The 23253-nt window shown below is 52.8% G+C and overlaps 2 protein-coding genes across 3 annotated transcripts; one reads left to right on the top strand and one right to left on the bottom strand.

Moving 5' to 3' along the window:
* Window positions 1-348: 348 nt before the first annotated feature.
* LOC142910192 (uncharacterized) lies at window positions 349-4187 on the bottom strand. The gene is made up of 2 exons (XM_076059877.1): window positions 2622-4187; window positions 349-1856 (listed from the first exon to the last, which is right to left on the bottom strand). Exons 1-2 carry the CDS (start codon window positions 2736-2738, stop codon window positions 699-701), a joined length of 1275 nt encoding a protein of 424 aa, XP_075915992.1. The 5' UTR covers window positions 2739-4187; the 3' UTR covers window positions 349-698.
* Window positions 4188-13377: 9190 nt separating this feature from the next.
* Window positions 13378-22386, top strand: LOC142910191 (uncharacterized). Of its 2 annotated transcripts, none has more exons than XM_076059875.1 (7): window positions 13378-13471; window positions 16144-16284; window positions 16964-17323; window positions 19744-19992; window positions 20453-20603; window positions 20768-20828; window positions 21326-22386. In XM_076059875.1, the coding sequence occupies exons 1-5, from the start codon at window positions 13426-13428 to the stop codon at window positions 20575-20577; spliced, it is 921 nt and encodes a 306-aa protein (XP_075915990.1). In that variant the 5' UTR covers window positions 13378-13425; the 3' UTR covers window positions 20578-20603; window positions 20768-20828; window positions 21326-22386. The 2 variants fall into 2 exon arrangements, with proteins under 2 accessions (XP_075915990.1, XP_075915991.1); XM_076059876.1 differs by having other exon boundaries at window positions 13388-13471; window positions 16144-16300.
* The last annotated feature ends 867 nt before the right edge of the window (window positions 22387-23253 follow it).

The raw sequence follows: 23253 nt of genomic DNA, 5'->3' as shown, positions 1-23253 counted from the left end.
ATAACATGTCAGCTGTCCTGTTCATGTGTAGTGACATGGAATGGGTCACTATGTAGCATGGCGTGGGTTGCTGACAGAGAAGGGGATCTGCAGTTGCAGCAGCCCAGTCTCGCTGCAGGTCACGTGATAGGCAGACAGAGGGATGTAGGGGAAAGGTGATAGAGGGGGCACGTGAGGTAAGCCCAGGAACCTGCGAGTAGTTTCTAGTAGGGGGGCGTGGCCGAGAGCGGAGCGAGGCCACGCTGGGAGGATAAAAGGGGACCCCTAGCGAAGGTTCATCGCTGTTGCTTGGAGTGGAATCCTGTCGGGCTGCTGGAGTCTTCGTCGCCACCTTCACCTCGGCGTTGTCAGTCTGGCAGTCTGTTAGCTGTCTTGACTGAAAGTGTAGTTACCCCTTGTACCCTGTGCAGGCTATAATAAACAGATTGCCTCCTACTCCTAGTGTCGCTGAGTGTATCACTACACGTGGGTCGTAATGACAGTGGATGTACGCTCACTCTGAGTCTTTACTTTGTCGTTACACAATGACGTTAAACTTCACGTCTACTCTACCTCCATGCTTCATGCCGAAATGCCACTGCAGTGGTAATACAACTGGAACGTATTTTATTCAGAAGCCCGCAAGTATCACAAGGTGGGTGGGTAGTATGATGATAGTCGTCATGGTTCGCACCAATCCACGACGACCACTATCACCCCTACTGAGTGGTGGATGTTGTACCACAAAGCAGCACGCGGCGGAGGAGTGAGGTGATTGCTCTCGCCACGCGAGCGAGGCCCCCTCGCTTCCTCTTCTTTAATTGCATCACCACCTCCACCATCTGCACCTCCTCCATCTCCTCCTTTGTCTCGTCCTCCTCCAACTCCTCTTCATCCTCCACCAACATCTTCTCCCCCTTCTCTGTTTTCTCCATTCTCTCCTTCTCATCCTCCTCAACCTCCTGGTCCTCGGTGGTGGCGGTGACAGCAGTGGTGGCGGAGGTGGTGAAGGTGATAGCGGTGGTAGCCGTGGTGGTGGTGTTTGCCACGGTGGTGGCGGTGATGGCGGTGGTGGCAGAGGTGGCAGAGGTGGCAGTGGCGGCGGTGGCGGCTGTGGTGGCGGTAGCGGCAGGGGTGTTGGTTGTGTTGGTAGTGTCGGTGCTATCGGTGACAGTGGTGGTGGTGGTGGTGGGGTTGGCAGTGGTGTCAGTAGCGGTGGTGGTAGCAGAAGTGGTGGTTGCCGCGGTGGTGGCAGTGATGGTGGCGGTTGTGTCAGTGGCGGTAGTAGTGGAGGTGGCGGTGATGGCGGTAGTGGCTGTGGTGGTGGCGTCACTGGCGGTGGTGGCGGTGGTGTCAGTGGCAGTGGTGGCGGTGGTGGCGGTGGTGTCACTGGTGGCGATGGCGGCAGCGGTGGCCGTGGTGGTGGCAGTGGTGTCAGCGGTCGCGGCAAAGGTAGCAGAATCAGTGGTGGCGGAGGCAGTAGTGGTGGCGGTGGTGTTGGTGGCGGCGGTGGTGGTAGCAGTCCTGACGTGGCACTGTTCCTCCTCAAGGTGCTTCTCCTCCAAGAGGCGCTTCTCCTCCTTGACGCTCTTCATGTTGGTGAGACACTTCTTCTCCTCATCCTCCTCCAGACGGTTCTCTTCAAGATGCTTCATTTCGCAAAGACGCTTCGCATCCGTGAAGCACTTCCCTTTAACGAGGCGCCTCTTGAGGAGATAGTCTCGGAAGCACTTCTCCTCTTTGCGGCACTTCACCCTGGCAAGCCACTGCACCTCAAATAGGCGCTCCTCTACCATGAGGCGTTTCTCCGTTGCAAGGTCCTTCTCCTCCTGGAGATGCTTCACCCTGTGGAAGTCTTTCAACTCCCCGATTATCTTCTGTTCAAGCAAAGATAACCACAGGAATATTCAGACATGCACATGCAAATACATACTCACACATCTGTGTACAGATGCAGACATCCACGTTCACTCATTCAAACCTGATGTTAACATAAGGCCTTATACATCAATACTTTGATCACATTGTACGTGTAGCCCTAACGTCTAAATATCCCAAACCCCTACAGAATCAAAATCCATGTTACATCCTCAAATATCCTCACAAACCCCATACATGCACTTAAGGCTGTGATCGACTGTGAAGATTTGATATATGTTGGCAACAATCATCACTGGCAATAGTTTCCACATAATGTTCCAGTTTAACGATCTGGAAGCCCATAATGACGACAAATTTCACTGCAGTGCCCATAGTGGGCAACTGGAATGGCAACTTCCAATCAACTAACATAAATAATTAATGTGACTGATTTATATCATTCTGTCTTCATTGTTAATAAATGACCACTTCAAGTGCTTGCATGAGTGGGATGGTCGAGAGATTGGGTGATGGTGTCGGGAGATGGTGTTGTTTTATGAAGAAGTGAAGTAGTGGAATGTTCTAGAGAGATGGTGTCTTGTGATGGTATAGAGACATGATGAGGCTCTATGATGGAGTATTTAAATGATGGTGGTGTGGTGTGATGAGAAAGGTGATGTGGAGAGATGGTTTAGTGATATTTTGGTGTGATGGTGTGATGACACAGTGTGCTAGTTTTGGAGAGAATGTTGTGTGTTTGACCCCACAGATCCCATACACACCTTTGGGGAGCGATGCTTGTAACCTTGGCCTGGGAAAGGGTCCACATTATCCATAATGTCCCCCCATGAGGTCGACTGGCAAGACGACTCCCGGCCTACGAAGAACAGAAAATTCATTCAAAGGACGAGTAATGAATTAGAGAACGAAGGACATGGAGTTTCACATAACTAATTTTAAGATCCCTGTAATTACCTCTTAGCACACAATAGGACCTGCTATTGAGAAATATTCATCACGTAGCAGTAAAACTTTACAAGTCATTTTTTTTGTGGGCATGCTGAGACTATTAAATGTGTAGTGTTGTAAGGACGAGCAGACTTCTTTAGGAGGCACACTCTGTTTATTGTATTATTTCCTTATACAACGCTTAACACACACAGAGGGATATTCGGTCCCCTCACCCGATACCCTAGGGAGGTACAGCCTCCGGACCTGGCGGGACTCACACGTCTACCGCTAACCTCCTTGATACCTAAGGAGGTACAACCTCCGGACTTGGCGGGACTCACACGTCTACCGCTATCCTAGTCCTCCGGCTAGGACCTAGGGGAGGCTATCTGACCCACCGCTGGCCCGGTGGGTCCTGACCACTGGGTATGCCGAGCCTTAGCCCTTAGAAGGGCTGGAAGGCTGGTCCAGGGTCCTAGCTAGGCTTCAGCCCAGTCTTCTGTCTTCGTGCAGGGAGAGAACTCCCCGAGGTCCGTTGGGTCACCCGTCTTATACCCCTTCGTGGCCAGGTAGAACCAATCATACATTCCCACGTGGAACCGTCTGATTGGTTCGCACCAAACCCTGGCCACGATCCGTTTCACCTCGACTGACCCCAACCGTTGTACCCAGGGGTAATGCTGCACCGCCCTGGTGGCAACGCAGGTTACGCAACAGCGCTTAGTTAACACCTCTACATCACCCCCTCCTTCGGAAGCTCCAGCCGTCCCGGCTGCAACAATGGGAAACTCCGAAATTACCAACAGTAGAATTGTGAGTGTGCCTCACGAACAACAAGAACAATTAAACCCCTATAAATACCCCCCCTTAACAACATAACGTATGTACAAGGCACAAGACATGCCAAAAAAAACATAACAACCGGCGAGATTTCGCGCGCGTGCGTTTCGCGGGGCCATCGTAGGGGATGGCAGGCTTTGTCGGCGGCACAAGGGAAGGAGGAGGATGAGCCAGAGCATCCGGTGGGCCTTTAGGCATCTCCACGGGGACACCTACTGCTCCACGGTCCATTGAGGCCGAACGTGGCCTGCATGGAGCCGTCACTCCCGTGTCATCTGCAGGAGGAATGACACGCCTGCGCTGTGGGTTAGGCACCAACGGGGCAACATCCGGCTCGTCGGACGCGTCGCACACTCGGCCCCCATGTCGTGTGTGTTGTGGAGGGACGCGTGGCGTGACGAAGGGTTTTAACCGAGAGGGGTGAACGCACCAGCGACGCCGTCCCCAGCTAATTTTAACACATTGGGGACGCAGGACTTCCACTACCTCAACCGGGCCTCGCCATGGTCTGAGGAGTTTGGCCGACGTGGACACCGGCACCTGGGGGCAGTGGAGCCATGCCCTGTCTCCCGGTGCCGACCGATGCATGTACGACCGATGGTCCCGCAGTCGCAAATTCGCCCGTTGGCGGGAAGCCGAATTTTCAATGGCGGCCTCCCGTGCCTCGGCCAACTTACGGAGGTTGAATCGCAAGTGGTCAACGAGCTTTGACTTTTGCGGTGGCTGTTCGATTTCCAGCCGAACGTCGGCGGGAGGAAAGGCATCCCTGCCGTACATTAGAAAGAACGGGGAAAATCCCGTCGCCGCGTGAGGTGCCATACGGTATGCGGCGAGGACCCCTGGAACCTGCAAGTCCCAATCGAGGTGGGATTCATCGACCTGATGGCATAACATAGCGGTGAGAGTTCTATGAAGGCGCTCCACCATGCCGTCGGTCTGGGGATGGTAGGGCGAAGTGCGCACTTTCTTAGTGCCCAACAGGCGGCACACATCAGTCAGCAAGGCTCCTGAAAAATTTCTTCCCTGATCGGTCAGCAACCGTTCTGGTGTGCCCTTGTCCAGGACGTAGCCTTGAACAAAGGCGTCCACAACGGCCGCCGCCGACTGGTTGGGGAGGGCCCAGGCCATAGGCCACCGTGTAAAATACTCTACCCCAACCAGAAGGTACTTATTACCCCGTGGCGTAGTAGGAAAAGGGCCCAAAATATCGAGAGCCACCAACTCATTTATACGAGAGACCGAAATGGGTTGCAGGGGTGGGCATGCCGGTTTAGCCGGCGGTTTACGTTGCGCACAATGGGTGCATCCCAGCAAAATGTCAGTGACGTCGCGCAGCATGCCCGGCCAGAAAAATTGCAACCGCAACAACCCAATGGTCTTATGAACACCCAGGTGCAATAAACGCTCATGCGCCGCCCATACGGCCTTGCATCGCAAGGCGGATGGCACGACGATTTTATGTTGACACGAGTCAGCATCCCAATGCATCAACAAGCCGCGCTTCATGACAAATGAATTAAATTTGCCCTGTCTTGGAACCGCATTATTCGCGTGGCGACGCAACCTCAATAACGACATGTCCTCGCCCTGGTGCCAACCCCATTCGGCCAAAGTTAGCCCCAGCAAATCGTCACTGGCCATTGGATCTGCATGATCCAACATCGGCGCTGAGGCGGCGGGAAGTGCGGCTGACACCGTTGTGAGAGGCGCGACCTGCGCAGGCAGTGGCGGCTTACAACGGCCCGAGCCCAAAAAACACGCACATTTTTGAGCCGGCGGAAGGCGAGACAACGCATCGGCATTCGTGTGTTGTGCACCCCTACGGTAAGTGACATTGAAATCGTAGTCCTGAAGGACTTCGAGCCACCGAGAAAGCTGCCCGGACGGTTGGTCAACCCGCAGAGCGTACTGTAAAGCCGAATGATCAGATCGCACGGTAAAATGCTGACCATACAGGTACGGCCTGTATTGCTGAATAAAAAAAACAATGGCCAGCAGCTCACGTCTGGTCACACAGTATCTTTGTTCAGCAAGAGACAAGACTCTGCTACCATAGGCAACAACCCTTTCAATGCCATCAACTTTTTGGGACAGAACACCCCCAATCCCCGTATTGCTAGCGTCGGTGTCCAACACGAATGGCACGGAAAAATCGGGGTGCGCAAGGGACGGTGCCGTCACGAGCGCGTTCCGCAAGGAGTCGAACGCAGCCTGTTCTGCGTCCCCCCAATGAAACGCCACCCCTTTTGACGTAAGGGCGTGGAGCGGCTTGGCAATCGTCGCGAAGCCAGCAACAAACCGGCGGTAGTACGACGCAAAACCAATAAAACTACGAACATCGCCCGCAGATGTAGGGGTCGGCCAATGTTGAACACATTTGGTTTTTTCAGGGTCGGTAGAGATGCCCGAGCGGCTAACTATGTGGCCCAGATAGCGCACAGACTCACGCAGAAGGTGACACTTCTGCGGCTTGAATTTCAAGTTAGCGGCCCGCATTTTCAAGAAGACAGCACGCAACCGTTCGATGTGTTCGCCGAACGTGCGGCTAAAGACGATGACGTCGTCAAGATAAATGAGACATGAGTCCCACTGGAGCCCAGCGAGGACCAGCTCCATGAGCCTCTGGAACGTCGCTGGGGCCGAGTGGAGACCCATGGACAATCTATTAAACTCGAAAAGGCCCTGTGGTGTCCGAAAAGCAGTCTTAGGTTTTGACGATTCGTCGAGGGGGAGTTGCCAAAACCCCGACAGAAGGTCCAAGGTGGAGAAATAGTGCGCCCCTGCCAGGGCATCCAATGACTCGTCCATACGAGGGAGAGGGTAGGCGTCCGCTACCGAGATTTTATTTAGGCGCCGAAAATCAACGCAAAAACGGAGACTGCCATCGTGCTTTTTGACCAGCACTATTGGAGCACCCCAGGGACTAGTGGAGGGAGAAATTATATCGGCCTTCAGCATGTCATCCACAGCCAATTTAACATACTGTTTCTCCGCCGGGCTAAGCCGAAACGGGTTTTATCGAATCGGGGCAGCGTCACCAGTATCAATGTGGTGACGCAGCAGCTTGGTGCAGCCAATATCAAATTTAGATTTACTAAAGACATCGGAAAATTCTCGCAGAAGAGCGCGCAATTTAAATCGCTGCGAATGAGACAGATCACCCGTGTCTGTGCAGAGCGCGTCCAACCATCTCTCATCCGATTCGGAAGGAGGTAGGACCTGCGGCGTGGCATGCACGTGTCCCGCGACTCCGGTCCCCAACGGCACCGGGGTCGCGTGAGCGAGCACAGTTCCTTGCGGAATGACGGTTGTGGACAATCCGACATTCAAAACCTGCAAGAACGGCTCCCTGTCGGCTGCTACGAGGGTCTGTGCAGCCACCAAATCTAACCCCTTAGCAGCTGCGTTTGAAGGCCCCAGCAAAATGCCATGTGCCGAGGCCTCCGGGGCTAGCGGTTTTTTAAGTTGCAAGGGCACGAGCATTTGTGTCACTGGCGGAATGCGGACTGTGCTCGCAACAAACGCCTGCACCGAGGCACTAGCCATGCGCAGATGTGAGGGTGTGGGCAAGAACGCCATCCGTCGACCCGACGGGAGTTCGATGCAGCCTTGATCTACAAGGATCTTAATAGGCATTTTCGTGAGAAAATCAGTGCCTAACAAACACGGCACGGCGAGGGAAGAAGAGACCAAAATAGGCCCTGCTAATTTAATGTCTCCAATGGAAATTTGCGCCCGAATTTGCCCAATAATGCCAAGTGAACTGCCATTAGCGGCGAAACACAGGATAGAAACCCGTTCCAAGGGGCGGCATCGTACGGGCAGTATATTGTAAATCAGATCCGAAATGATCGTAGCCGACGCACCAGTATCGACCAACACGCGAAATTCCACACCCTCGATTGATCCGACAACCACGGACGAACCTGCCGTCGCCGCGACTACCCTATGGGCCAACTCAGACCACTGCCCATGTCCGAGTGGCCGCGAACAAACGCCAGAATACCCCCCATCACACGCCGAATCGCGAGCCCTTCTTATGGTGCGTTGCAGTGTGTATGGTGTGAATGAGGGCCGAGCGTGAGAGGCGTCGCGACTTGCCTGGTTTTGCCGCGATGCCGTGGACGTCCTGTAGTCCTGGCCCCGGGATGCGGAGGGGCGTCGTCGAGGCGCACGGCAGTCAGAGGAGATGTGGCCTCGTCGGCCACAGTTGAAGCACGTCACGTCGCCGCGTGGAGCAGGCCGTCCCCGCTGCTGGTCGTTGCGGCGACCAGCGTGGTCGGACGATCGCCGGCCCGTTGACCTGGTCGCCATGAAGGCCCGGTCGGGGGAGAACTCGGCGTCCCTGCTGGCAGGCTCCGACGTCGAAGCCGAGGCGGCGATGGTCGATTCCGTGTGGAGCAGCAGATGTGCGTGGATGCACCGAGCGGCTCGTAGCGAGCACATACTGTCGTCGTCCACCGCTTGGATGACGATGCGCAGCTCGCGCGCCAGCTCCAGCATCTTCTGGAGAACGATGGCATCGATGGCCTCGTCGTCCATGCGAGGGTAACCCGCTCTTGCCATCGCCAGTAGAGCGGTCCGGAATGCCAACGGAGACTCTTTAGGGCGGCGTCGCCTGTCGTAAAATCGGCTGCGGACGTCGGATGGAGGCCCGTACACGTCGGACATCCGTCGGAGGGCCGATTGAAGAGTCGCCCTTTGTTGCCTGGGGATGGTGAGGAGCGAGGCGAGAGCGTCGTCATCCAAAGTGGCCGGTAGTGCTCGGAGCGCCTGTGCGTCCGACCAGCCCACCATCTCTTGGTGGCTCAGGAAGCGACGCTGGAACGCCGCCCAGTCGCCCCCTTCAGATGTGAATTCTCGGAAGATGGGCAGGCGTTGTTGGAGGGCGGACGTCGTCTCCCCCTCAGCTTGTACCGTCTCGAGCCGGAGATCGGCGATTTCCCGGCCGATAGAGTCTACTGTACCGTGTCGGTACAGTGATGACGCGGCGTCCGCTGAGGAACTTGAATCCACACGTCGCGTGCTGATGACGTTGCGGGTTGTGATTGGCCCCCCGCGTTCCCAGGATGCCCCTGGCTTCCACTTCCGGCGGAATCACGTGGTTCCCCGGCGGGAAAATCAAAATGTCTGCCCCGGCCGATGGCGGGAACGTCCGCCGGCGGCTGACTCGGCCCGCCCGCAACCTCCAAGTTGATCTCTTCGAGAATGGAGGCCGCGGTGTGTAGGAGTTGAGCGAGACGGCCGTGTGCTGCCCTGAGTCCGTCCCCCATGGCAGGGGGAGCAACCGGCTGCTCAACCGGTGGCTGGGCGGCCGTCAACACGGCAGCGTTTTCAGCGAAGCTGGCGGTGCTTGGAGGTGAGACAGCGTTATCTTCGTTCTGGCTCCGCGCGTGGGCTGAACTTCTGGTTTCCATTTCCAACCACTTCTGACTCCAGTTGTAGTGTTGTAAGGACGAGCAGACTTCTTTAGGAGGCACACTCTGTTTATTGTATTATTTCCTTATACAACGCTTAACACACACAGAGGGATATTCGGTCCCCTCACCCGATACCCTAGGGAGGTACAGCCTCCGGACCTGGCGGGACTCACACGTCTACCGCTAACCTCCTTGATACCTAAGGAGGTACAACCTCCGGACTTGGCGGGACTCACACGTCTACCGCTATCCTAGTCCTCCGGCTAGGACCTAGGGGAGGCTATCTGACCCACCGCTGGCCCGGTGGGTCCTGACCACTGGGTATGCCGAGCCTTAGCCCTTAGAAGGGCTGGGAGGCTGGTCCAGGGTCCTAGCTAGGCTTCAGCCCAGTCTTCTGTCTTCGTGCAGGGAGAGAACTCCCCGAGGTCCGTTGGGTCACCCGTCTTATACCCCTTCGTGGCCAGGCAGAACCAATCACACATTCCCACGTGGAACTGTCTGATTGGTTCGCCCCAAACCCTGGCCACGATCCGTTTCACCTCGACTGACCCCAACCGTTGTACCCAGGGGTAATGCTGCACCGCCCTGGTGGCAACGCAGGTTACGCAACAGCGCGTAGTTAACACCTCTACACATGTTAAAGACGCACTACGACAGAATGGCTACAATAATGCTCAAATCAACAGAGCACTGAATGCCAAATCACGATCGCAAAGCAATACTGCTGAAAGCGATCAGATTGTTAAAACAATAAAAATTCCATATATCTCAGGAGTAACTGACAAATTAGCCCGTGTTTTGCAAAAGCAAAACATTACAGTAAGATTTGGTACAGTACACAAAATTCAAAAACTAGTATCTTGCACTAAAGACGCATTACCTAAATTATCAACAGAAGGTGTATATCGGATTGTTTATGTAGCAGATGCTATATTGGACAGACGGGACGTAGCATCAGCGTAAGACTAAAAGAACATCAGAGAAATATTAAATTATCTCAAACACAACTGTCGGCAGTGGCAGAACATGCTTGTCAACAAGGACACTCAATTCATTTTGATAACGTTGAAGTGTTGTGTAAAACTAATTATTACTGGCAAAGACTAATTAGAGAATCCATTGAAATTGAGAGGAATAAAAATAACTTTAATCGCTCTAACAGCTACAGGCTTAGTGCGGCCTGGAAGCGTATTATTAAATAATACATATTACAATTCCTTATAGGGGAAACACATACTAATTAACGGATTACTAACATAGCATATAATCACTAACACATTACAACTAATTACTAATCTACAACTCATTACTAATCATAACCATTGACTGATTACTATTCGATTATATAATTACAATACCCCCCCCTCCGCCTCAAATCACTGCACCTGATATGAGTTAAATGATGACGTCACCCTGCTGCTGCTCTATTTAAGACCGGGAGCAAGTGGAAAGGGCTTTACCATTCTGGCGAATTGCCCGATGATGCTGGATGTAATTACCAGCGAAACGTCACACTACTCAAACTGTAAATGTTGTGGATTCACTCTTTAACACACCGGTGGGCTAAAGTAGTGAACTATTTGTCTTTTGTCAACGTGACACTTTTTTTGCTGATTGGCCGTGTCGGGTGGTGGAGGGTTACGACACATTTATAAATAACGCGATCTAACCCAAAAACCTTTATTATGAATATTGGTCGCGAAAGCCTACGTGTTAAACTTTATAAACTCGAAAAATGACAATGAACTTAAAGAGAAACCCAAGAAACTGTGTCCTAACTTTTGGACCGCCTTGTATAATAATCATTACCCCTCACCCCCTGTACACCCCCCCACCCTCCGCAGTACCCCTCCTCACTCATCCACTCACTCACCGAGTCACTCACACATTCACCCACCCATTTACTCACCCACTCACTCAGCCACTCACCCAATCACTCACCTGCTGGCTCACCCACTCACTCACCCACTCACTTGCTCACTGACTCGCCCACTCACTCAACCACTCACCCACCCACACACTCACCCAACCACTCATACACTCACTCGTCCAGTCGCTCACATACTCATCTACCCCACTCACCCACCCACACACTCACCCAGTCGCTCACTCACTCACACACTCACCCATTCGCTCACACACCCACCCACTCACTCACCCAGTCGCACACACAATCACTCACACACCCACTCACTCACCCAGTTGCTCACCCAGTTGCTCACTCACTCACACAGTCACCCACCCACTCATCCACCCACACACTCACCTAGTCGCTCACCTAGTTGCTCACACACTCACCTCACACACTCACTCACTCACCCACTCACCCACACACTCACTCACCCAGTCGCTCACACACTCACCACCCACTCACCCACCCACTCACCCAATCACTCACCCACCCACTCACCCAGTCGCCAACACACTCACCTCACACACTCACTCACCCAGTTGCTCACCCAGTTGCTCACTCACTCACACAGTCACCCACCTACTCATCCACCTACACACTCACCTAGTCGCTCACCCAGTCGCTCACACACTCACCTCACACACTCACTCACTCACCCACTCACCTACACACTCACTCAGCCAGTCGCTCACACACTCACCACCCACTCACCCACCCACTCACCCAGTCGCCCACACACTCACCTCACACACTCACTCATTCACCCACTCACTCACTCACTCACCCACCCACACACTCACTCACCCAGTCGCTCACACACTCACCTCACACACTCACTCACCCACTCACTCACCCACCCACACACTAACCCAGTCGCTCACACACTCACCACCCACTCACCCACCCACTCACCCAGTTGCCCACACGCTCACCCACTCACTCACCCACTCTCTCAGCCACTCACCCACTCACTCACCCGCTCGCTCACCCAGCCACTCACCCACTCACTCACCTGCTCGCTCACCCAGCCACTCACCCAGCCACTCACTCACAACAATCGCCACTAATTGGCGGTGACGTCACCACGACGCTTGTGCCAGGCTCACGTGGTTAGCGGTAATCAATTGAAGGTGGAGGGGTTAATTAATTGAAGGTGGAGAGGGGCTTAATTAATTAATTACTGCTAACCACGTGAGCCTGGCACATGCGTCGTGGTGACGTCACCGCCAATTAGTGACGATTGTTGTGAGTGGCTGGGTGTGTGGGCGACTGGGTGAGTGGGTGGATGTGTGTGGGCGGGTGAGTGAGTGGGTGGTGAGTGTCTGGGTGAGTGTCTGGGTGAGTGGGTGGGCGACTGGGTGAGTGGGTGGATGTGTGAGTGTCTGGGTGAGTGGGTGGGTGAGTGGGTAACCCCTCCACCTTCAATTAAGTAAATGAAGGTGGAGGGGTTACCAGCCCCTCCACCTTCAATTAATTAGCCACTATAGTGGTCGCAAATGCCCTGACAGAAGAGGCCGATTGGAATTGGCCCTCCACCCCACAGCACTGTCCGGCACCACGTGGAGGTAGGGAGTTGTTTTTGACAACAACAACAACCGCCATTCGCCACTAAGTGGCGGTGACGTCACCACGACGCTTGTGCCAGGCTATGTGCACCCTGAGGCCACGTGAAGTGTCGAACGCCCGCTGGCAGGTCACGGGGCAGACCCAGATGCCACGGGTCGACTGACTGAGATGAGTGGCTGATGCACCACCTGTGCCTCCTACTGCGCCAAACTCACCCACTCACCCAGACACTCACCCAGTCGCTCACCCACCCACTCACTCAGACACTCATACACTCACTCGTCCAGTCGCTCACATACTCATCTACACACTCACCCACCCCCTCACTCACCCAGTCGCACGCACACTCACTCACCCACTCACTTACCCAGTTGCTCACCCAGTTGCTCACTCACACAGTCACCCACCCACTAATCCACCCACACACTCACCTAGTCGCTCACCCAGTCGCTCACACACTCACCTCACACACTCACTCACCCAGTCACTCACCCACCCACACACTCACTCACCCAGTCGCTCACACACTCACCACCCACTCACCCACACACTCACCACCCACTCACCCAGTCGCCCACACGCTCACCCACCCACTCACCCACTCTCTCAGCCACTCACCCACTCACTCACCTGCTCGCTCACCCAGCCACTCACCCAGCCACTCACAACAACCGCCACTAATTGGCGGTGACGTCACCACGACGCTTGTGCCAGGGTCACGTGGTAAGCAGTAATTAATTGAAGGTGGAGATGGTTTAATTAATTAATGCTAACCACGTGAGCCTGGCACAAGCGTCGTGGTGACGTCACCGCCAATTAGTGGCGGTTGTTGTGAGTGGCTGGGTGAGTGGGCGGGTGGGTGAGTGGGTGGCTGACTGCCGGGAGATCCGTCTCTGCATGTTCCATCCGAGCCGGATCCCGTTTCCAGGCCCTTCGCCTTCGGGTAGTAGGTCTCCATTTCTTAAGCTTTGCTCCGTGTGCGTCTCTCTCTCTCTCTCAATGCCCCTCCTTCCTAAGAGTGAAACGACTTCCCGTCCTTTAGCCGGCGCGGCGCGTCCATAATGAACACCGCATGCAGTGGGCCCGCCTATTTATGTTTTCTGCACCCTCACGGAACCCCCTCCTCCACCTCCCCCTTCACCCCCACGGATCAACAGCAGCACGAACGACGTGACAGCTTAAATGCCCCTACGCGTATGACAAGACGGCCAGCGCGAACGATCACAGCGAGCGTGGTTCGCCACGTGCGCACGTGCGAAGAAGTTCAACGCCGCTCGAACCATTCAGCGCGCGCTGATCCTGTTTATCTCGGAGACCAACGAAGTTGATCATTGAGTCCTCTGAAGTGCACCACGAGGGGGTTGCGTTCGGCGGCGCCTTTCCCTACATCGCACGGCGTTGCGACCATTTGGCCGACTGGTGCGGCTGCAGACATAAGCGACCCCACGACATCAACACCCACGTCTGGGTTATATTATTATTGTTGTTGTTATAGCGTTGCCACCTTGTCCTGGTTTTCTCCCATAATCGTGGCTGTGCTGGGAATCCAGTAAACTGTTCCCCCCGGGGAAAGTTAAAAGTCTAGTTTTTTTGTCAGTTACGTAAGATTACAACTACACGAGATGATGCATTAACACGTGGTTCCTCCCATTTTCAGCTCATACAACGTATTATTCTCACGATATGTTTAAGTGGTTTGTCCCTCAGAGATGGCAACCCAAATCATATAAGTAGAATGACTGTGGAAGAAGACGTCGCTATTTCATCGTATTCATTACTTCGCCCAGTGTTGGTGTGCGTGTGTGTGTATCTTTGTGTGTGTGTGTGCCTGCATCTGTGTCCCATGTAGTGTAGCAGTTAGTGCACTGCATCACGAACCCGGCTGCCCAAGTTCGATTCCCGCTCACGGCCAACACCGGTGACGATTATCTGAACCGGTCCTGGGTCTCCCCGAGGTCGACTCGGACTCAAATTAGTATCTGATGAGGTGTGTAAACATCGCCACTGCGGGGAGACAAAGGTGGCGACCGGGCGTGGTGCTGCCCACCCCCTCGCGTGCCACAGTGCCGGCCTTCATAGACGCTGGCTAGCAGCACTTGCCCCAACAGTCTGTTAATGCTATACGAGGGGACCTTTGTGTTTTTTTTGTGTCCCACATTACCTTCAGCCCGGTCGTGGGGCAGACGTCCTGGTAAGCAAACCGGGGCGAGGCTTTAGACTTGCCGATAGCCTAAGTGGACCCCGACCTCTCCTGCACAGCGAAGAAGAGTTGGGCCCCGTGTGTCGACTGAGTGGGGTCGTCAAGGACACGGGGGTCGTCTAACGTTGACCTCGTCTCAAGTAATCTCGGCCAAAAGTCGCCCCCCGCCTCTACCGCAAAAAAAAAAAGCTCTACCTTTGGGCGGTTTTTTTTCGCGTTCCCAGTTTCAGGTTGCAAGCGATGAATTTATAATCAGGAACTTTGTTGTAATGTAGAAACTCGTGGCCGATTGTTACGGCTGCCGCTGTGGTGCTCACCTCCGTTGAGTCAGCGGTGAACACTCCCCATTCCCCATGGTGGGGAGTCAGTCCTCTCGAAGGCAACCCGCTATCTATAATGGGATCCTCGTTTTATTGTGCTTGCAGAGATGAGGGGCTAAATTGATCCCAGACTCGGGTGTGAACTCATCGCCTTGATTGTGAGATGGATTGTGAGTTGGATGCTCACTGCAGAAAAGCTGAGTGGACTTTATTCCTACCTCCCGGAAGAAGCTCTGATGAAGATATTGCCTCCGCATTCCAAATGTTCCAGGAAAGCACTTGGCCCATAAACAACTGATGCTGGCAAAGCAAAGATGGCATTTTCCAGCTACTGTATTAACCCACCAATTGGAGCCACACATGCCACCGTTTCATAAACATAACTCCTGTCCCACCGCCCGACCACCTTGCGACACATTGTTCCGCACATCCGATCAGCACAGTTGGCTACGTACGGTGCGAAAGTTCAACATATATGATTATTTTAATGGCTTAGTTGCCTATCACTTCACATCATTAGCCCCAAAGTTTCGCTACTCAGTAATATACGTACAGTGAGGGAAAAAAGTATTTGATCCCCTGCTGATTTTGTACGTTTGCCCACTGACAAAGAAATGATCAGTCTCTAATTTTAATGGTAGGTTTATTTGAACAGTGAGAGACAGAATAACAACAACAAAATCCAGAAAAACGCATGTCAAAAATGTTATAAATTGATTTGCATTTTAATGAGGGAATAAGCATTTGACCCCCTCTCAATCAGAAAGATTCCTGGCTCCCAGGTGTCTTTTATACAGGTAACGAGCTGAGATTAGGAGCACACTCTTAAAGGGAGTGCTCCTAATCTCAGCTTGTTACCTGTATAAAAGACACCTGTCCTAATGTGAATCCATTTCATTAGAACAAATCACTATAATTCCCATGTTATCGAAAATGTATTCGATTACATTTTCCACTCACGACCAACGTCAATTCCAATGCAGTCCCAATAGGGATCGATGCCATCGGCTTCATTTTTGACCACTATCAATTCGCATTTGTTATCCCCATAGAATCGATCCGAGTTTTAATTTAACCTTGAATCGATTTTCTCAGCACATGGCTTGGGTGAGGAGAACGCGTGGCTGCGTGTGGGGTTCATGGCGATGTCGAAACTCTACAAACTTGGCCTACTCTTCTCCTTCATCCTGCCTCTCCTCCTCCACCACCACCACCTCGTCACGTGCAGCAGCCACGGTGAACAGAGCCGGAGGTGATCGATAAATCGGGTGCCAGTTTGTGTGATTGTGGGGGGAGCGGTGGTGCAGTGGTTAGCGCACTGTGTGTGAGTGAGTGTGTGGGGAGTGGTGGTGCAGTGGTTAGCGCAGGGGGAGTGGTGGTGCAGTGGTTAGCGCAGTGTGTGTGAGTGGTGGTGCAGTGGTTAGCGCACTGTGTGAGTGTGTGGGGAGTGGTGGTGCAGTGGTTAGCGCACTGTGTGTGTGGGGAGTGGTGGTGCAGTGGTTAGCGCACTGTGTGTGAAGGGGAAGTGGTGGTGCAGTGGTTAGCGAACTGTGTGATTGTGTGGGGAGTGGTGGTGCAGTGGTTAGCGCACTGTGTGTGTGAAGGGGGAGTGGTGGGGCAGTGGTTAGCGCACTGTGTGTGTGTTTGGGGAGTGGTGGTGCAGTGGTTAGCGCACTGTGTGGGTGGGAAGTGGTGGTGCAGTGGTTAGCGCAGTGTATGTGTGTGGGGAGTGGTGGTGCAGTGGTTAGCACACTGTGTGTGTGAGTGTGTGGGAAGTGGTGGTGCAGTGGTTAGCGCACTGTGTGTGGGGAGTGGTGGTGCAGTGGTTAGCACACAGTGTGTGTGAGTGTGGGGAGTGGTGGTGCAGTGGTTAGCGCACTGTGTGTGTGGGTCTTTGTGTGGTCTTCCCACCCAGCCCCTCGTGTGGGTGTTGAAACGGACGGCCAGGTCACGGCGGTCGTCGGCCAGAAGGTGGCGGTGCTGCGCTGCGTCCTGTGGGGTGCGGCCGTGGTGGTGGTGCAGGCCAACTGGCTGAAGGCCTCCCGTGACGACGTCTGGGCGGGGGCCAATTTGGCCGCGCTCAGCCCGCTGCACGGCACGGCGTACTCCAACTCGTCCCTCGCGGGCCGACTGCGGTTCCGCAGTGGGGGGCCGCCCGGCGACGTCTCGCTGGAGCTGCTGGACGTGCGTCATGGCGACGGGGGCCTCTTCCTCTGTCGTGTGGCCACCTTCCCCCACGGCAACTTCGAGGGGAGGGTCAACCTCTCTGTCATCGGTGAGAATTGGCACTGCCCCACACAGAGACCCATAGACTCATCACACAGAGACCCATAGACTACTCACACAGAGACCCATAGACTCACCACACAGAGACCCATAGACTCATCACACAGACACCCATAGACTACTCACACAGAGACCCATAGACTCATCACACAGAGACCCATCGACTCATCACACAGACACCCATAGACTCATCACACAGAGACCCATCGACTCATCACACAGACACCCATAGACTACTCACACAGACACTCATAGACTACTCACACAGAGACCCATAGACTATTCACACAGAGACCCATAGACTACTCACACAGAGGCCCATAGACTCATCACACAGAGACCCATCGACTCATCACACAGACACCCATAGACTACTCACACAGACACTCATAGACTACTCACACAGAGACCCATAGACTACTCACACAGAGACTCAGACTACTCACACAGACACCCATAGAATACTCACACAGATACCCATAGACTACTCACACAGAGACCCATAGACTACTCACACAGAGACCCATAGACTCATCACACAGACACCCATCGACTCATCACACAGACACCCATAGACTACTCACACAGAGACCCATAGACTACTCACACAGAGACTCAGACTACTCACACAGACACCCATAGACTACTCACACAGAGACCCATAGACTACTCACACAGAGACCCATAGACTACTCACACAGAGACCCATAGACTCATCACACAGACACCCATCGACTCATCACACAGACACCCATAGACTACTCACACAGAGACCCATAGACTACTCACACAGAGACCCATAGACTACTCACACAGAGACCCATAGACTCATCACACAGAGACCCATAGACTACTCACACAGACACCCATAGACTACTCACACAGAGACCCATAGACTACTCACACAGAGACCCATAGACTACTCACACAGAGACCCATATACTCATCACACAGAGACCCATAGACTACTCACACAGAGACCCATATACTCATCACACAGAGACCCATCGACTCATCACACAGACACCCATAGACTCATCACACAGAGACCCATAGACTACGCACACAGAGACCCATAGACTCATCACACAGAGACCCATCGACTCATCACACAGACACCCATAGACTCATCACACAGAGACTCATAGACTACTCACACAGACACCCATAGACTACTCACACAGAGACCCATAGACTACTCACACAGACACCCATAGACTCATCACACAGAGACGCATAGACTACTCACACAGACACCCATAGACTACTCACACAGAGACCCATAGACTACTCACACAGAGACCCATAGACTACTCACACAGAGACCCATAGACTACTCACACAGAGCCCCATAGACTACTCACACAGACACCCATAGACTACTCACACAGGGACCCATAGACTCATCACACAGAGACCCATCGACTCATCACACAGACACCCATAGACTCATCACACAGAGACCCATAGACTACTCACACAGACACCCATAGACTACTCACACAGAGACCCATAGACTCATCACACAGAGACCCATAGACTCATCACTACTCACACAGACACCCATAGATTACTCACACAGAGACCCATAGACTCATCACACAGACACCCATAGACTACTCACACAGAGACCCATAGACTACTCACATAGAGACCCATAGACTCATCACACAGACACCCATAGTCTACTCAGACAGAAACCCATAGACTCACACAGAGACCAAAAGCTCGTTATCTTCTGCAGATGTAGATGCCACTGGTTCTTCACGCTCTGCAGATGTAGATGCCACTGGTTCTTCACGTTCTGCAGATGTAGATGCCACTGGTTCTTCACGTTCTGCAGATGTAGATGTCACTGGTTCTTCACCTTCTATAGATGTAGATGCCACTGCTTCTTCATGTTCTACAGATGTAGATGCCACTGGTTCTTCACGTTCTCTTCACATTCCACAGATGTAGATGCCACTGGTTCTTCACATTCTACAGATGTAGATCCCATTGTTTCTTCATGTTCTACAGATGTAGATGCAACTCGTTCTTCATAATCTGTAGATGTAGATGCCACCAGTTTTTCATATTCTGTAGATGCCACTTGTCCTTCTCGTTTTGCAGATGTAGATGCCACTGGTTCTTCACGTTCTACAGATGTAGATGCCACTGGTTCTTCACGTTCTACAGATGTAGATGCCACTGGTTCTTCTCGTTTTGCAGATGTAGATGCCACTGTTTCTTCACGTTCTGCAGATGTAGATGCCATTGGTTCTTCTCGTTTTGCAGATGTAGATGCCACTGGTTCTTCACCTTCTGGAGATGTAGATGCCACTGGTTCTTTACGTTCTGCAGATGTACATGCCACTGGTTTTTCGTATTCTGTTGATGTTAATGTCACTGGTTCTTCTCGTTTTGCAGATGTAGATGTCACTGGTTCTTCACCTTCTGGAGATGTAGATGCCACTGCTTCTTCACTTTCTGGAGATGTAGATGCCACTGGTTCTTCACGTTCTACAGATGTAGATGCCACTGGTTCTTCACGTTCTACAGATGTAGATGCCACTGGTTCTTCACGTTCTACAGATGTAGACGCCACCACCGCCGTCTGTTGCACGCCAGTTGAACTCACGACTTTCGGTCCGAACAGGCAACTCGACACACAAACAGGTTTGTTCGCATCTCTGAATGTTGCATGCGTGTGTGTCCTAGTATGTGTGTGTGTGCAACCATGTGTGTTGGTGCGTGTCTGTTCGTGTGCGTGTGCATGCAAGTGTGTCCGTGTGCATGCATATCAGTCCGTGTGCGTGTGTGTGTGCCTGTCCGTGTGCGTGTCCCTGTTCTGGCCACCCATCCCCTCGTTTGTCACAATCAAGGCCTTCATAGTTGCTGATACTCGCTAGCGGCACCTGCCCCAACAGTCTGCTAGGGCTTTTACGGGGGAACTTTGTCTCTGTCTGTCCTTCATCTCACTCCCTCAACCCGCAACGCCTGGGTGCAAGCAGCACGAGCCTTAAAGTGCACCTAGCCTGGCGCGTGTTGTCATTGCGGTGGTTGTTGTCGCGATGGTTGTTGTCGTCGTGCTACAGCAGCACGCTAACGCCACGCGGGGGATCGTTGTGCCACGCAGAGAAGGCGGCGGAGACGGCGGCGGCGGGCTGGGCCAGCTGGGCCATTCCAGCCGCAATCCTCACCGTGTCCCTCGCCCTGGCAGCCAATCTGCTGCTCTGCTGCCGCCGCCGCCGGCAGCGGTAGCGTCGTCACGAGCCCTGGGGCCCCACGTGAGTCGCTCGCTTCTCTCGGACGTCGGGCGGACGTTGGCGGTGCCTGCGGGGTTACCTGTGTGACGACCTGCCGCTGTGCCCCCCCCACCACCCCCCCCGCTACCTCACCACCCCCCCCCCGCTACCCCCCCACCACCCCTCCACTACCCACATGCGTGCAGGGAGGAACCCCCCACTCTCCCCAAGCCACCGCGGAGAAACGCGGAGGACGACCTTGGCTACGTGAGTGGCACACCGCCCGCGCACAGAGGCCCATTCCATCCGTGTCTCTCTCCGTATTCTGTGTAGTGTATAGTGTAGTGTATAGTGTAGTGTATAGTAGTGTAGTGTATACAGTGAGGGAAAAAAGTATTTGATCCCCTGCTGATTTTGTACGTTTGCCCACTGATAAAGAAATGATCAGTCTATAATTGAATGGTAGGTTTATTTGAACAGCGAGAGACAGAATAACAAAAAAAATCCAGAAAAGCGCATGTCAAAGATGTTATAAATTGATTTGCATTTTAATGAGGGAAATAGGTATTTGACCCCCTCTCAATCAGAAAGATTTCTGGCTCCCAGGTGTCTTTTATACAGGTAACGAGCTGAGATTAGGAGCACACTCTTAAAGGGAGCCATTGGTGGGCGGGCGAGCGGTGAGCAACTTCTGGCCACCCCAGGGGTGGGGTGGGGGGGGTGGAGTCGGTCACCGTCTCTCTTATTTATTCTGACCCGCGCAGGTTTTCAAAGACGAAGATGACGACGAGGAAGGGGAGGAAGATGTTTGAGAAGCGGCGCGGGGGGGGGGGGGGGTGCCCGAGGAGGGAGAGTGCTCCACCTTGCCGTGCTCCACCTTGCCGTGCTCCACCCTGCCGTGCTCCACCTTGCCGTGCTCCACCTTGCCGTGCTCCACCTTACCGTGCCTCCAGTTGCCGGGGCAACGCTGGGGATTGTCGCCGTGGGCGGCTTCACGAGCGGATGAACCCCCGCGTGCGACGATCTGGACTGTAGCGGAGACTGCAGGGATTCATCTTCTTTGTTCTTCCGGTAAAGTCACCACGTAGAAGGGAATTAATAAAAATAAAACATAACGTGATAAGATTCTCCCGACGTTTCGGCTGCTTGTGTTGTGGCCGAGACGTCGTGAGAATTTTATTATTTTATGTTTTATTTTTATTATTGTATTATTTCCCTTCTACGTGACTTCACCGAACCAAGAAGATTTGTTGTTGTTGTGTGATCCCAACAATCAGTGCCAAAGTTTGGCTTTTGACTTTTGTTTTTTTGGGGGGGGGGATTTTTTTTACGAAAGAGCTCTCTGTTACTGGACGCAGTTTTTTATTATTTTATTTTAGACTCGTGACGGTCTCTCACCTGCCAGTGCTTTCCCCCGGCATGTGCCGTTGGAAGGGAGGCGATTGGGCATGGTGCCAGGGAGCCAGGGAGAGGGGGGTGGGGGGAGAATTTAAATTCGCCCTCGCGTGGCTGGGGGTCAACGAGCGGCGACATCGGCACGGTCCGTCACGACGTCCGGCACGAAGGGAGTTCCACATGTGCCGGCCGGCCGGCGGTTTATATTATTGTTTTATCGAGGCAACAAGCGGCGTCACGAGGCGCGTACAACGCCGTGAGCCTTCGTGCGCCCCGTCAGCGTCTCAGTTTTTTATTTCTCCCCGAACCCGGCCAGTTTCATCGGCCGCTCCCGCGATGCCGCGGTACTTTCATAGTTTGACGCTGTTGGTTTTCGGCGAACCGATATCAGCCGGGTTAGATTGTGTAAATAAATCAATGTACAAATGTGGCTGTCGCCTGATGAAGCTGGTTGTTGTGATTGCTGGCGAAATGTCACGGTATCCAGAGTGCAAATGTTGTTGCTTGGCTCGCTAACCCACCAGTGTGCTGTACTAGTGTACTACACTACACACTACACTACACACTATATATACTACACTATGTATACTACACTATACACTACACTATACACTACACACTATATATACTACACTATGTATACTACACTATACACTACACTATACACTACACACTATATATACTACACTATGTATACCACACTATACACTAGACTAGACACTACACTATACACTACACTATACACTACACTATATATACTACACTATATATACTACACTACGCACTATACACTACACACTATATCAGGGGTCGGGAACCTTTTTGACTAAGAGAGCCATGAAAGCAAAACATTTGGAAATTTATTTCAGTGAGAGCCATATAATATATTTTAAAAGTGAATTCAACTAAATGTCAGTATAATAAGCCTCTGAATTTATTCTTTTAAATAATGTTGTTATAACACTCACCATTAATGCGACTTCTGGTGCTGCATGGATTTGCTGATGTCTTTGTAGTCGGGTTGGTACTTGGTGAGGTTAAGCTTCATGCAAGCGTTGAGGCTTTCATCCGTTAAACGTGATCGTAGGTTGGACTTGATGTTTTTAAGATGTGAGAATGACTGCTCACATGCATACGTAGATCCAAACATGGTCAATACAGCAATACTCACACGCTGCAGTGTGTGGTATGTGACAGGAAGCGCGTTCCAAGTTTTGAGAATCAGCTGGTCTTCGGGTTGGAGTTTTTTCATTTCTGTCCACATGTGCTTGCTCGCCAACTCCGCTTTCTGTCGTGT

This window comes from Petromyzon marinus, unplaced genomic scaffold (assembly GCF_048934315.1).
Source record: "Petromyzon marinus isolate PM22_M1 ecotype Great Lakes invasive population unplaced genomic scaffold, UKy_Petmar_22M1.pri1.0 PM_G_Scaffold_14, whole genome shotgun sequence".
NCBI classification, from domain to species: domain Eukaryota; kingdom Metazoa; phylum Chordata; class Hyperoartia; order Petromyzontiformes; family Petromyzontidae; genus Petromyzon; species Petromyzon marinus.
Note: the sequence above shows the minus strand (reverse complement) of the source record. Positions and strands in the feature narration are given on the sequence as shown.